The sequence below is a fragment of the Hibiscus syriacus genome, unplaced genomic scaffold (assembly GCF_006381635.1).
Source record: "Hibiscus syriacus cultivar Baekdansim isolate YM2019G1 unplaced genomic scaffold, ASM638163v2 tig00110940_pilon, whole genome shotgun sequence".
In the NCBI taxonomy this organism is placed as follows: domain Eukaryota; kingdom Viridiplantae; phylum Streptophyta; class Magnoliopsida; order Malvales; family Malvaceae; genus Hibiscus; species Hibiscus syriacus.
This window is the reverse complement of record NW_024062923.1, coordinates 2,060,089-2,073,795: the sequence shown is the minus strand read 5'-3', so window position 1 is coordinate 2,073,795 and position 13,707 is coordinate 2,060,089. Positions and strand designations below refer to the sequence as shown.

Below are 13,707 nucleotides of genomic sequence, written 5' to 3'. Positions count from 1 at the left end.
ATTCTTATATTGTATTAAAGTTTTATTTTAACTATTTATTATCCAAAAGAATATTTTAATTTTAATATGTTTTTTAAATAAATATTTTAAGCCAAATGTTAATTAATTATGCTATTAACTGAGTTATCTCCTTGCTCAATGTTTCCTTTTTCACCCTCGCCTTCCCCGAAATGAACAATCGATATCATCTATTGTTTTAAACGAGGTTATTTTAAGATTTAGGGTGTGTTTGGTTTACGGAATGTAAGATTATCAATGGGAATAAAAGATTACCAGGGAATAAGATTACTGAGAATGTTGTATTTTGTGTTTGGTTTATTTAGTAGGAATGTAAGATTACCGTGTTTGGTTAAAGGAATAAAAGATTATTGGAATGTATATTTAATCAAATTGTCATTATTATATATTTGTATAATATTACAAGTTGTAAAATATTTATATATTTTCTTTAAAAAAATAAATTCATAATATTTATATATTACAAGTTATTCTTATGGAGTTTTATATCTTTCGAAGTTACTCTAAATCTTTAGAAAAATTATGTATATTCGTCGATTGGTTATATCTTGACATGATCACAAACATATTTACATGACCTGTTAAAGTCAAATATGTTATAGAGAAAATAACCTCAGTGACAAAAAATGCATTATAATATACGATTTTAATCAACTTTTTTTGGATTTGTCAAAATGACCAACTAAATCGCAATGCGATCGATAATTCGCAACGCGATCTCCAGTATCGCAAATCAGTTTCCAGATTCGCAACGCGAACATCGACTATCGCAACGCGAACTTCGACGTCCAAGTTCGTTGCGATAGTCGAAGTTTGCGTTGCGATTTATTCGAAATTCGTTGCGATAGTATTGCATTTGTTTCTTAAGAATTTTCTCTAAAAAGATACGTGTCGAAGACACGTATTACCACGACCACGACCACGACCACGACCACGACCACGAGACGGACGGCGGCGGCGCGCGAGAGTCCCCCTTGTTCTCTATCACTCAACAAGGAAGTGGGAAAGCCAAGCCTTAAATACCATTCCCAATAGTGTTTCCAATACTATGTGGGATTGAGCATTACCAACACTTGTTCTCAATACTATGTGGGATTGAGCCTTAAATAGTGATATTATTTGTGAATTATAGTTAATGACTTTAGTATTTGTATGAAAAGTATTTGTGGTTCATTTAGTTTTCATGCAATTCTAATTTATTTTCAATTGATTGTAATTGCACGATAACAAATTTTTTTATTATCGCGAGTGATGCAATTTTTTTGAATGTTTTGCTTAAAATTGCAATAATCGCGATTGATTGTAGATTGACTTTTAATTATGACATATTTAATCGTATAATACTAATGCAATTGGTTGCTGATTCAGTTGTTTTAAGGTGCATGATTGCTAATTGTTTCCTGAATAATCACATAGTATTGGAAACAAGTGTTGGTAATGCTCAATCCCACATAGTATTGAAAACACTATTGGGAATGATATTTAAGGCTTGGCTTTCCCACTTCCTTGTTGAGTGATAGAGAACAATGGGGACTCGCGCGCCGCCGCCGCCGCCGTCCGTCTCGTCTCGTGGTCGTGGTGATTTTGGACTATCGCAACGAATTTAGAATAAATCGCAACGCGAACTTCGACTATCGCAACGAATTTGTAATAAATCGCAACGCGAACTTGGACTATCGCAACGAATTTGGAATAAATCGCAACGCGAACTTCGACTATCGCAACGCGAACTTGGACTATCGCAGCGCGAACTTGGACTATCACAATGCGAATATGTAAATCGCAATGCGATAGTCGAAGTTCGTGTTGCGAATCTGGAAACTGATTTGCGATACCGGAGATCACATTGCGAATTATCGATCGCATTGCGATTTAGTTGGTCATTTTGACAAATCCAAAAAAAATTTGGTTAAAATCGTATATTATAAGACATTTTTTGTCACTGAGATTATTTTCTCTATGTTATATAACAATCATATTTAATTACCTTGACAGCTATATATATATAATTCTATGCTCGACACTAACATCTAGGTCAATATATGAGTCATTATATATAACTCTCTGGAGATACATTCTTTCTCAACTTCTCACCATTTATCGTCTTTCCTAATTCATTATTTTCATTTTTCCCCGTAAAATCATCGATCACAACATTTCATAAATGTGTTCAAATGACAAAAAAAAATGTATACACGTGTTCAATTTCTGTTTACTGTGGAATCTGGATTACTTGCATTCAACAGAAAAGAAATGAATATGGTTAGATTTTGTTCATATCTTAAGGCACATACAAGCTGTGTTTGTGTTATATTTGTATTTTTTTATCATTATCACAATTAAATTATTTTATATTTGTATAATTTTTTAGTAAATTAATAATGTATTTTATATAGTGTAGTGGAATCATGTTAGCAAATTCAGATCTGGCATATAAACCGAATTCTTTAATGGTCAGACCTCGTGTATCAATATGGCACAAACTTTGTGAGTTGTGAATGTAATAATAATTGTATAAAAAATTGACGCTAATTTTCATCCATAAAAATATTAAATTGATGCGATTTATGAGTTAAAAAAACTTTTTTTTATAGAAGAATTAAATTGATTATTTAATGTGAAATAAAAAGATTAAAATATATTTTAGAACTAGAAATTAGTAGAAACATAAGATAAGAAGGATATAACGTAGGAAAGCCTTTAATCGAGGCATTGGACGGTGATCCGGTGAAGTTGGGAAGCAGCATTTATTAAAGCAAGCAAATTACAGCTGCAATCTCTATTTAAACTACCACAGTGTCCAACCACTGCAGTGAAGTACTCAAGAGTAATGTGAGCATTCTCTCACAAATGGCTTTCAAAGCTCTGCCGGTGTTTGTATTGGCCACTTTTCTGCTACTTTCAACAACTGTACGTCTATCTCCTTATCCCTTCACTCAAACAACCAAATCGTCTTTACTTGTCACTCATTTTTTCTCTCTTGTTTTTTTTTGTCCCTTTAGGTTGCTTACAATGAGGTGGGAGAGAAGATTGAGGAGGTTTTATGGCATTGTTTTACTGCTTATTCTCTGTTTTGCTTGTTATCATCTTTAGCTTTCATTGTTTTACTAATATTCTTGCATATCACTCTTCATTTTAAGGCTGCTGCTCCGGTGAAATCTGCACCGCCATACAAGGTCCCTACTCCACCATATAAACCCCGAGCTCCTGCACCGCCAACCAAGGCTCCCACTCCCCCATATAAGCCCCCATCTACTTCACCACTAGTCATGCCTCCAACTCCAGCACCAGCACCCGCAACAAAGGCTCCAACACCGCCATATAAGCCTCCAACTACAGCACCAGCACCCCCAACAAAGGCTCCAACCCGCCCATATGAGCCCCCAACTCCTGCACCAGCACCCCCAACAAATGCTCCAACCCCATCATATAAGTCCCCAACTCCTGCACCAGCACCCCCAACCAAAGCTCCAACACCCCCGTATAAGGCCCCAACTCCTGCGCCTCCAGTTAAACCCCCTACACCACTATACAAGCCACCAACAACTCCAGCACCACCGACGAGTACACCTCCTTACAAGCCACCAAGTCCACCATTGCCACCCGTTAGGGCAAGAAAGGGTAAAAAATATTTCTTCTTTTTCCACTTAACATTGTTAAATCTAACATCAGCTTTTCCATAACTCGGGGAACTTTATCTTTGTTTTTTTCTTCTTCCAACACCCGTTGGCAGATTGCATCCCATTATGTGGACAGAGGTGTAAATTACATTCAAGGACTAACCTGTGCTTGAGAGCATGCATCACATGCTGTGACAGATGCAAATGTGTTCCACCAGGGACATATGGCAACAGAGAAATGTGTGGCAAGTGTTACACCGACATGAAAACCCACGGCAACAAGCCCAAATGTCCTTGAAAAAAACAACACTTGTGGAGGCTGTTTTCTTATATACATGTAATAGCTAAAAGCTTGGTGTAACAAGTTTTGTAAGAAGGGAGACAATGAATGGTTTTCTTGTAATCCTAGAGCCTATGAACTTGTCAAAATGGTTTTAATTATCATAATTCAAGATATAAATTAGTGTAGATTGTGTTCCCTTTTGTTCTTGGTAATGAAATTTTCTGTTCCAAGTAAAGAAGATTGGAATATTATTAAGGGTCTGTTTGTTTTTCGTAATTAGAATTACGGAATTGGTTTTCCCCGAATTCCCGTGTTTGTTTCACGTAATTCGTTTTTCGGAAAATGTTTTCCCGTGTTTGTTTCACGTAATTCGTTTTTCGGAAACCGTTTTCCCGTGTTTGTTTCACGTAATTCGTTTTTCGGAATGTAATTCATTTTCCTAGTAACAGAATTTCCTTTGTGTTTTTTGTAAAATGACTTACGGATTCATTTTTCGTAAGTTATTTTCTGAACTTTTCACTTTAAAGTAAAAATACTCAAAATAATTTTTTATTTTATGAATTTAATATTAATAAAATATTTTAATATCATTTTCATCAAAATATTAATTATTAAAATATTTAAAATATATTTATTAATATTTATAATAATATTATATTATATTTTTAATATTATATAAAATAATCAATTATATTATAATAATATAAGATATTATATTTTTATTTTAATAATATATAATAATTTTTTTATATATATTTAATAATGAATAATATTATTTATATATTTCAATAATATTTTAGTAAAGATATTAAAATATACTAATTAATATTTTTAAAATATAATATAGTACTATTACTTTAATAAATAATTAATATAATTTATAAAATTTTATTTCACTAAAATATACCGAAAAAATGTTTAAATAACATCTTCCAAACATCATAAAACGTTTTCCAGATGTTTTCCAGAAATGTAATTCATTTTCCAGAAATGTAATTCATTTTACAGAAATGTAATTCATTTTCCAGAATTTAAATTCCAGTAATTTATTTTTCAGAATTCAAATTCCAGTAATTTATTTTCCAGTAATTCAAATTCCAGTAATTCATTTTCTGGAAAACCAATTACAACTAAACAAACAGACCCTAAGTGTATGCAAATTTGAAGTTAAAGAAGCCTAGTAACTACTAAACTAGGATGAAAGAAGCCTACCAATATAATGATAATTAAGATTAATAACTTGAAATATGATACTGTGTTTGATATAATTTAAAGTTTTATTCCTCTTCTATTTTTTTATCAGAATTTTAATTTTTTATATTAATTTAATTTAACCACAACAAAGAAAACTGCGGTTTTTTATTTTGTGTATATATATATTTTTTGATTAAACTAAAGATAATATTATAAATTAGTATCTGTTTTAAATACTCTCAAAGTTAAATCACTCTTACAATCGTTGATGCTCGAACCAATGACATCTAAGAATAACGATGATTCCTTTAACCATTGAGGTAAATTGATTCGTACTTATTTTGTGTATATAAATCTATTGTAATTTAAATTGCTTTATAAATTATAAAATAAAATTAGAATGTGCAGTTAATATTTCAAAGAAATATGCACTTTTTAGGTACTTTGATATAAAGATAGATTATTTTGGTAAGATTTTTTTAGAAACACAATCTTGGTAAGATTCTTAATTAACATTAAATTTGAACTTTAATCCTAAAACCTTAAATTCACATAATTAACTTTCATCATTAATTAATTAATTAATTTAAGGGTAAAGTACACAAATGGTTTCCGATTATAGATATTGTTTTTTTAGTCCCCTGACTATAAAAAATTACAAAATGATCCCCTAGCTGTAAGAAGTTGCCTTGTTGATTATCTCAATTATTAAAAGTTACAAAATTGTCACTCGACTATTCATTATGTTCCAAACTCTTCCTTTTCTGTTAAAAAGCTAACGATCGTTTGAGTTGGACGTTAACATGTCGACTAAGATATGATAGTTATTTGAGATTATGATATCATTTTTTATCATATCTCAATTAGTAGGTTAATATCCAATTCAAACTGCCGTTGTTTTTTTAACAGAAAATGATGAGTTTGGAACATAATAAATAGTCAGTTAACCATAACTTTTAATAGTCAAGGGACTCAACTCTCTATAGTTAAGTTACCATGTTATAATTTTTAATAGTCAAAGAACTCAATAAAGCAATATCCTATAGTCAAGGGACAGTTTGTGTACTTTACCCTTAATTTAAACAATTAATTTAATTAATTATACTATAAAATCAAGTAATACGGAATAAAGATAAATATATTAAGAGAAAATCGCCTCAGTGACCAAATTCCCATATAATATACGATTTTAACCAACTTTTTTCGGATTTGCCAAAATGACCAACAAAATCGCAATGCGATCGCTAATTCGCAACGCGATCTCCATTATCGCAAATTCGCGTTGCATTTCGCGTTGCGATAGTTGAATCGCGTTGCGATGGTCTACAGTGTCGTTGCGATTTTCCCAATTCGCAATGCGAATAAGTAAATCGCAACGCGAATTGGGAAAATCGCAATGCGATACTGACTATCGCAATGCGATACTTACTATCGCAATGCGATAATACAAAATCGCAACGAGATACTGATTTTCGCAACGCGATTCTGACTTTCGCAACGCGATAATACATAATCACAATGCGATTTTCAAAGCGCAATTAGTATCCTGGCCAAGTATTTTATTTTTAAATTCCAAACACGAATATTAATTTATTGGAACACTGAACCGTCCATAGTATATCCCGTAATCGCAACTCATAACCTAAAACCTAAAATCACAACTCAGTCCCATCTCGATCTCTCACTCTCTAACCCATCTCCGACGAAATCCGTCTATCTCCATCTCTCAGAGCCACCCTCACAATCAGAAATGGAAAATCAACCAAATCAACCAACGAGGGTTAGTTTTTTTAATTATTTTCTTTTTGAAATTTTTGCATTATTATTAGGTTTTTCATATTGAAATTGATGATAAGTTTACTGGTAATTTCAATAATAGATTAACCATTTCACTTAGATTGCTTATTAAATCAACCGAGAATCGCAACGCGATTTTAGTTTCGCGTTGCGATTCTCTCGTTGCGATAGTCAAATTCGCGTTGCGATAGTCATTTTTGTGTTGCGATTTTCATTTTCAGAAACTATTCTTCTTCTGCAAATTGAAACTTGAATGAATTGCATTACTTCAACCAAAAAACAAAGACAAATACGAAATTCACAGTGTTGCAAATTTAAGTTTGAAGAATAAACTACTACTTTTTATGTTTATTATTGTTTTTGGTATATCTTCACAGTGTAGTTTTTGGTATATCTAACTTAGTATGTTTATTGTTTTTGTAGAACTTTTATTTGGCTCAATTGACCTTAAGAAATAAAGTCAGCCTGGCCAAAACAATTGCGTCGAAGCTTTCACCTGCACAAAGAAAAATGTTTGAGGATACATGCTTCGGGCCATGGCTGAAAGTACAACATCCCGGTGGAGATGCGATGTTGACACACCTGTTTCTTCAAACCATGACTAACGATCTACCAGAGACTATACAACGTCGTGATGAAGAGATATGGTTTGATTTTCCACCGGCGTATACATGTTTTGGGCGGGAGGAGTTTTGCTTAATCACCGGTCTACGCTTCGGACACGATGATGTAGGTCGGTACACTAGACACATTACCCGTCCATCATGGCTATCCCGTGTTTTTCTTGAGCTGGAGAGGCCGAATCTACACGTAGAAGATCTGACAAGATTGTTGAATAAGAAAGATGGTTTTACTCGGATGGATGACGTCGACGTTGTCCGAGTATGCCTTCTAATTCTTTTGCATGCTGGCTTTTTAGGCAGAGAGGCCAGACAACCTATTCCAAATGATCTAATTAAATTGGTAGAAGACCTAAATGCGTGGAACCTGTTTCCGTGGGGCTCATATTTATGGAAAACTACATAGAATAAGTTATCGTCTGCCTTGGATGATCGAAAAAGTTTGCATGGCGATGGTTCCAAATACACTTTGACAGGCTTTATTTGGGCCTTTAAGGTAAGAATTTTTATATAATGTTTCCAAAATTATAAGTAATTATTTAACAATTACTAATGTTTGTTATTATATTGTTTGTAGATTTGGATATTTGAGGCTTTTCCCGCCATGAAGACATATGCAATAAAAACTTCAAATGATATTCTCAGGGCTATTTCCTGGAAGAGGAAACGGACCTTGCAATGGGAAGATTTACTACGGTATACGACAATAAATAATGTAAGTTAACATAAATACTACCATATGTTTATAAACAAGTTATTACTAGTACACGTTTAACTTTGTTTGAGCTTTTATATTGTTAGGAGGCCAACACTCCTCTACAGAGGATGACACCCACGGAAGCTGAGCTTGCCACTGATTGGTGGCAAGCTAGTAAGCATTTTTTTGATGGAACGGTTGATGAGCAGCCTCCACTTCGGGAGCCATCACCTCGCCCAGAGCTATCACCTCACCCAGAGCCATCATCTGATCGACCCGACTATACACCTCCACAACGACAGCCATCACCTATTCTGTCACATCATCGAGCCTCTTCTCCACCATCACCGCAAGATAGGCGACCGGCAAAGATGCCACGACGTTTATCTTCCTGTTCTCCACCTCCACCTCAACGGGATGAGTTAGGGGAGTTACGTGATGAGGTCAATGCCTTGCGTGAGGAGGTCGATACTTTACGCAAAGACGATGGTGTATGGCGTGTTGAGGTGTCTACATTACGCGGTGAGGTAGCCGCTCTACGTGAGATGGTAGCATCATTGTAGAATGAGGTTCATACTCTACGCAACGAGGTAAGTTTAAGATTTTTCATACTCGTAATTCATTCGGTTGCTGCCAATACTGCTAAACTGTTTTTGTTAGTATTTGTTTTTGGTTTTGTTTTTGTCTTTTGGTTGAAGTAATGCAATCCATTCAAGTTTCAATTTACAGAAGAAGAATAGTTTACTTTCGCAACCCGAAAATGACTATCGCAACGCGGAAATGGCTATCGCAATGCGAAATGAAAATCGCAACGACAAAATCGCAATGCGAAACAAAATCGCAACGTGAAATGAAAATCGCAATGCGATTTGTGTTTCGCGTTGCGATTTTGTCGTTGCGATTTCATTTCGCATTGCGATTTTGTCGTTGCGATTTTCATTTCGCATTGCGATAGCCATTTCCGCGTTGCGATAGTCATTTTCGCGTTGCGATTTTAAGTTTCGTGTTGCGAAAGTAAACTATTCTTCTTCTGGAATGTTTATATATGTTGTCCTTTTAAATGTTTATATAAGTGCTTACTTCTAGAATGTTATCTGAGCATTTTGTGAACTATGATAGAATAATGACTTGGGTGAATACAATGCTAGTTTGAAACATATTTGTCTTTGTTTAATATCATGTCTATTTATTTACTGATTTATGTATTAATTTTTTTTAGCGGTCCGATAAGGTGGATGCTTTACGTCGGGTTTTCCTTGCACGACGGAGTTCACGCATCAGACGGCGTGGACGTGCTATTACGTCTCCGTTCACCCCAATGGTGCGAAGACTCCGTAAGAAGAAGCCCGACTCACTTGTCATCCCTCAAGAGTCCCCTCCAATCGTTCAAGAGGCCCCTATCCTCCCTCAAGAGTCCCCCCCACCGTTCAAGAGGCCACTGTCATCGTTGAAGAGGTCCCTCCCACCATTCCAGAGTCCGATTCACATGGGGTAATATATCAAAGTTTTGAGAAACCCCCACCGATTCCGGACATGATGGATGAGAGTTGGCTCTCGTATGAGTTACCGGCTAGTACCCTTCCGGTATCTGAAGTGGAGAGGAGACAACTACCGGAAACAATTATGGATAATACCCTTTGGGCTAAGACCGCAGTTGATTTTTATCTACATGAGCGGAGCCAAGGGTGTTACACTGACATAAGCAAACTCAACGATGAAATGTTTTTGTTGCTTGATCAGTCTTGGTGGGGTGTGCTATTAGGGGTTGAAGACAGTGGCTATTTCGATGGGGAGGTAAGTCTTATATTTGTCTTATATATGATTTTGATTAATTTTTTTTAAAAATTAATGTAATTCACTAATATGTGTATTTTTTTATAAAACAACATATCGATGCGTGGGTGTCACGTCTACTAATAATAAGGAAGCTTAGGAAAAATAAAAAAAAATTCGCGATATACAATAATGCTGGCGGCTTTTCACGCAGTTCACTTGAAGAATCAACGAGATGAATCATTTTCGTTGGGCAATGGACAATCTAAACTTTATCCTGCATGGTGGGAGGTCGATAAGGTTAGTGTTTATTTTTTAAATTTTTTAAAGGTGTTCATAAATAAGTGCGCAAATAAATGAATTATTACTTATGATTGCAGGTGTTTATCCCTGTTTTGGAACGTCGTCATTGGCTTCTCGTCCAACTTCAGCTCCCATCCCTGAAGATAATAGTGTATGACAGCATGATAAATTACATATCACTGTCTGATTTGAGAGATATGATCAAGGGATGGAGCTCTCATTTGGCTAAATTCTTGGATGGGATTAATTATTGGACTCATTCTGGATACAAGAAGCCAAAGAAGTTCAATGTCACAGTTGTCAGAGATGAGACCGCGCCACAACAATCGCCGGGAGCCAGAGGGGATTGTGGTCCTATCGTATGCTTGTGCTTGGCGCGTTTGACGACGGGAAGCACAGAGTTTCTACCTCCCACCGATAGAGATAGAGCTGCAGTAGGCTTGTGGTTTCGGCATTATATGGCTATAGCAATATATTCGAGACGCTGCCTACCTGCATCCGCCTTATGGAAGTGTCCATTGTTAATTGGTAAGTCAAATGCAAGTTTTGTTAACATATATACTCCTTTTAGTTTGAAAATATTTGGTTAAGTACCTAGAATTCAATAATTTGTTGTTTGTAGGTTTTAGATGTGTAGGAAGTCTTGTTTGAGCAAATGTTTGGTTTCTGCAGGTTAATCCTTAAGTGAGCTGCGTGAAATGGATGTACGGGGTCACAAAGTTGTTGATTCATTGATTCAATTATTTATGAAGAAATAAGAATTATTATTATTTTTTGATTGTTTAATTGATTTGTAAAAGATGATTTGTAAATGTTGATTTGTTTAATTGATGTGTACATAATTCTTATTTGTGCTTGTTTAATTGATTGAAATGTAATAGTTGATTTGTTGATTTTCAATCTGCATTATGTTGAAGGCAAAACAGACTATCGCAACACGAAACTGACTATCGCAACGAGAAAATCGCAATGCGAAATAAAAATCGCAATGCGAAATGAAAATCGCAATGCGAAATGAAAATCGCAACGAGAAAATCGCAATGCGATTTTCATTTCGCATTGCGATTTTCTAGTTGCGATAGCCATTTTCGCGTTGCAATTTTTCATTTCGAATTGCGATAGCCATTTTCGCGTTGCGATAGCCATTTTCGCGTTGCGATTTCCCCGTTGCGATAGTCAAATGAATGTCTAATAAGTGATAACAACTGAACAGATCATAGCAATGTTCAAACTCAAGTTACTAATACATGCCTAACTGAAAATGTTAAAAGTGCACACATAAAATACACATAATACAACGTTGCATTTAAAAATCACCTAAGTTAACAGTCCCAAAAGGTGAAGCCGGTTGTGATTGGGATTTTGAAGATGATTGCGATTTTCAGAATCTCGTTGCGAAAGTCAGAATCTCGTTGCGATTTTGTATTATCTCGTTACGATAGTCAGAATCGTATTGCGATTTTCCAAATTCGCATTGCGATTTACTTATTCGCATTGCGAATTAGGAAAATCGCAACGCGATACTTATTTTCGCAACGAGATAATACAAAATCGCAATGCGATTTTCAAAGTTCGCAATAGGTTTTAGTTTCGCAACACAAATTTTTTGTGTATATATCTACGCAGAAGCAACAACTCATAACCTAAATCCCTAAATCGCAACTCATTCCATCTCCATCTATCACTCTCTCCGGCGACATCCGTTCCTATATCCGTTCCTACATCCTTCCCCATCCGGCAACAAGTCTTAGTTTCGCAGCTCGTTTGTTTAGTAAATTAATTTACAACCATGAAATCATCTAATGTTGATCATGTTTAGATAGATTTGTGTTTTGGAGGGTCATGGGAGAATGCTCATGGTGTTTTACAATATATGCCTTTACCCATGAATCTTCAACTAAAACTGTCATTAAAAAAGTTAACTTATGAAACTCTAATGTTACGTGTTTCAAAGAAATTGAATTTAGAGCCCCCAAGTGGATTTAGGCTATCTTATCAGAGGAATGGTAAAGTTTATTTGTTAACCGACAATGAAGATGTTGAACGATTCATTGCTTACATTAGTGTTTCAAGTGATGATGTTACATTGTATGTTGTTGAACCTAGAAGTAGTATTGTTGGGTCAGTAGCGGGTAGTAATCAACTAAGTTTTTCTCAAAACCCACAACCTTTCTAATCCAAATCCCAATCAACTTTCAGCACCAAATTCCGGTTTTCGTATTGACCAATTAGACGATGATGAGCCAAGAGAAAAATTGTGAGTACTAGTCAGTATTCGAAATTTGATCTTGGTCAATACCCGACTTGATATTGGTCAATACTCAGATTTTGATGATGTTTCAGAAGAAGAAACAGACCCTGTGTGTAATGATTTTGATATTGGTCAATACCCGAATTTTGATGATGAAACAACCGTTGCCGAGGAAGATGTTGTTGATGATAATGAGGAGGAAGTGGAGGCTGTGAATGAACATGTTGAACATATATTCTGTAATTCATATAATCCTGAAGAAGAAAAAGAAGAAGAAAAAGTCCCCGAAGAAAAGAAAATGCCACGGGAGTATAACTGGAATATGCCAGAATTACTTCAGATACCGGAAGAAGAGTTGGCAAAGAAAGCAGTTGATTGTTACACAAAAGTTATTCGTATCAAGAAAGATGCTTGTTTTGATACAAAGGAAGACTTGAAGATAGCTTTGTATACGAAATGTGTGGAAGATGGCTATCAACTAAAAGTTAACAAATCAAGCAAAGATCGTTTCGAAACAAGGTGTATGATTGACAAAAACTGTACGTGGCGTATGATTGCAAAGAGGATAAAAGATTGCGAAATGTTTCAAGTTAGGACTTTTATTGATAAACATACATGTTCAAGAACCCAAGTTTTTCCTAACCATAGACAGACAAACAAAAAGGTGTTGGGTGGTTTTCTGGCTGAGTTAATGTTTTTGTATGGCAGGGTATATCGGGGACATGAAATTATGACTGACATGAATACTCGCTTCAAGATTAGTATATCATATTCTCAAGCTTGGAGAGCCAAATGTTATGCCTTGGAATTGTTGAGGGGGTCGCCAGAAGCATCGTTTGCCCAACTGCCGGCTTATTGTCACAATTTAAAGCTGAAAAATCATGGGTCGGTAACTCATATCAAAACAGATAGAGATGGACGCTTTGAGTTGATGTTTATCACCATTGGTGCTGCGGTTAGTAAATCAATATAATTCTGTTGACTCATTTCTGTTAGTTACATGCATTTCACATTTAAATGATTATATTTCTTGTGTATATTATTTTGTAGATTCGTTCGTTTATAGTTGACGGAACACATTTGAAAGGTCGATACCTTGGAGTAAACTTATTAGCAGTAGCCATGGATGCTAACAATGGGATATTGCCAAT

At 35.1% G+C, this 13,707-nt stretch overlaps 1 protein-coding gene across 1 annotated transcript; it reads left to right on the top strand.

Annotated features, from left to right (window-relative positions):
• The first annotated feature begins 2,823 nt into the window (after positions 1-2,823).
• LOC120147772 (gibberellin-regulated protein 14-like) lies at positions 2,824-4,134 on the top strand. The gene is made up of 4 exons (XM_039161081.1): positions 2,824-2,928; positions 3,021-3,056; positions 3,159-3,639; positions 3,752-4,134. Exons 1-4 carry the CDS (start codon positions 2,869-2,871, stop codon positions 3,934-3,936), a joined length of 762 nt encoding a protein of 253 aa, XP_039017012.1. The 5' UTR covers positions 2,824-2,868; the 3' UTR covers positions 3,937-4,134.
• Positions 4,135-13,707: the final 9,573 nt, after the last annotated feature.

Excerpts from the sequence above, each read along its gene's own strand:
- LOC120147772 (XM_039161081.1), top strand. The coding sequence starts at position 2,869 with ATGGCTTTCAAAGCTCTGCCGGTGTTTGTATTGGCCACTTTTCTGCTA. Across the intron at positions 2,929-3,020 it reads TTCTGCTACTTTCAACAACT|GTTGCTTACAATGAGGTGGG; the intron begins GTACGTCTATCT and ends TTGTCCCTTTAG. Across the intron at positions 3,057-3,158 it reads TGGGAGAGAAGATTGAGGAG|GCTGCTGCTCCGGTGAAATC; the intron begins GTTTTATGGCAT and ends CTTCATTTTAAG.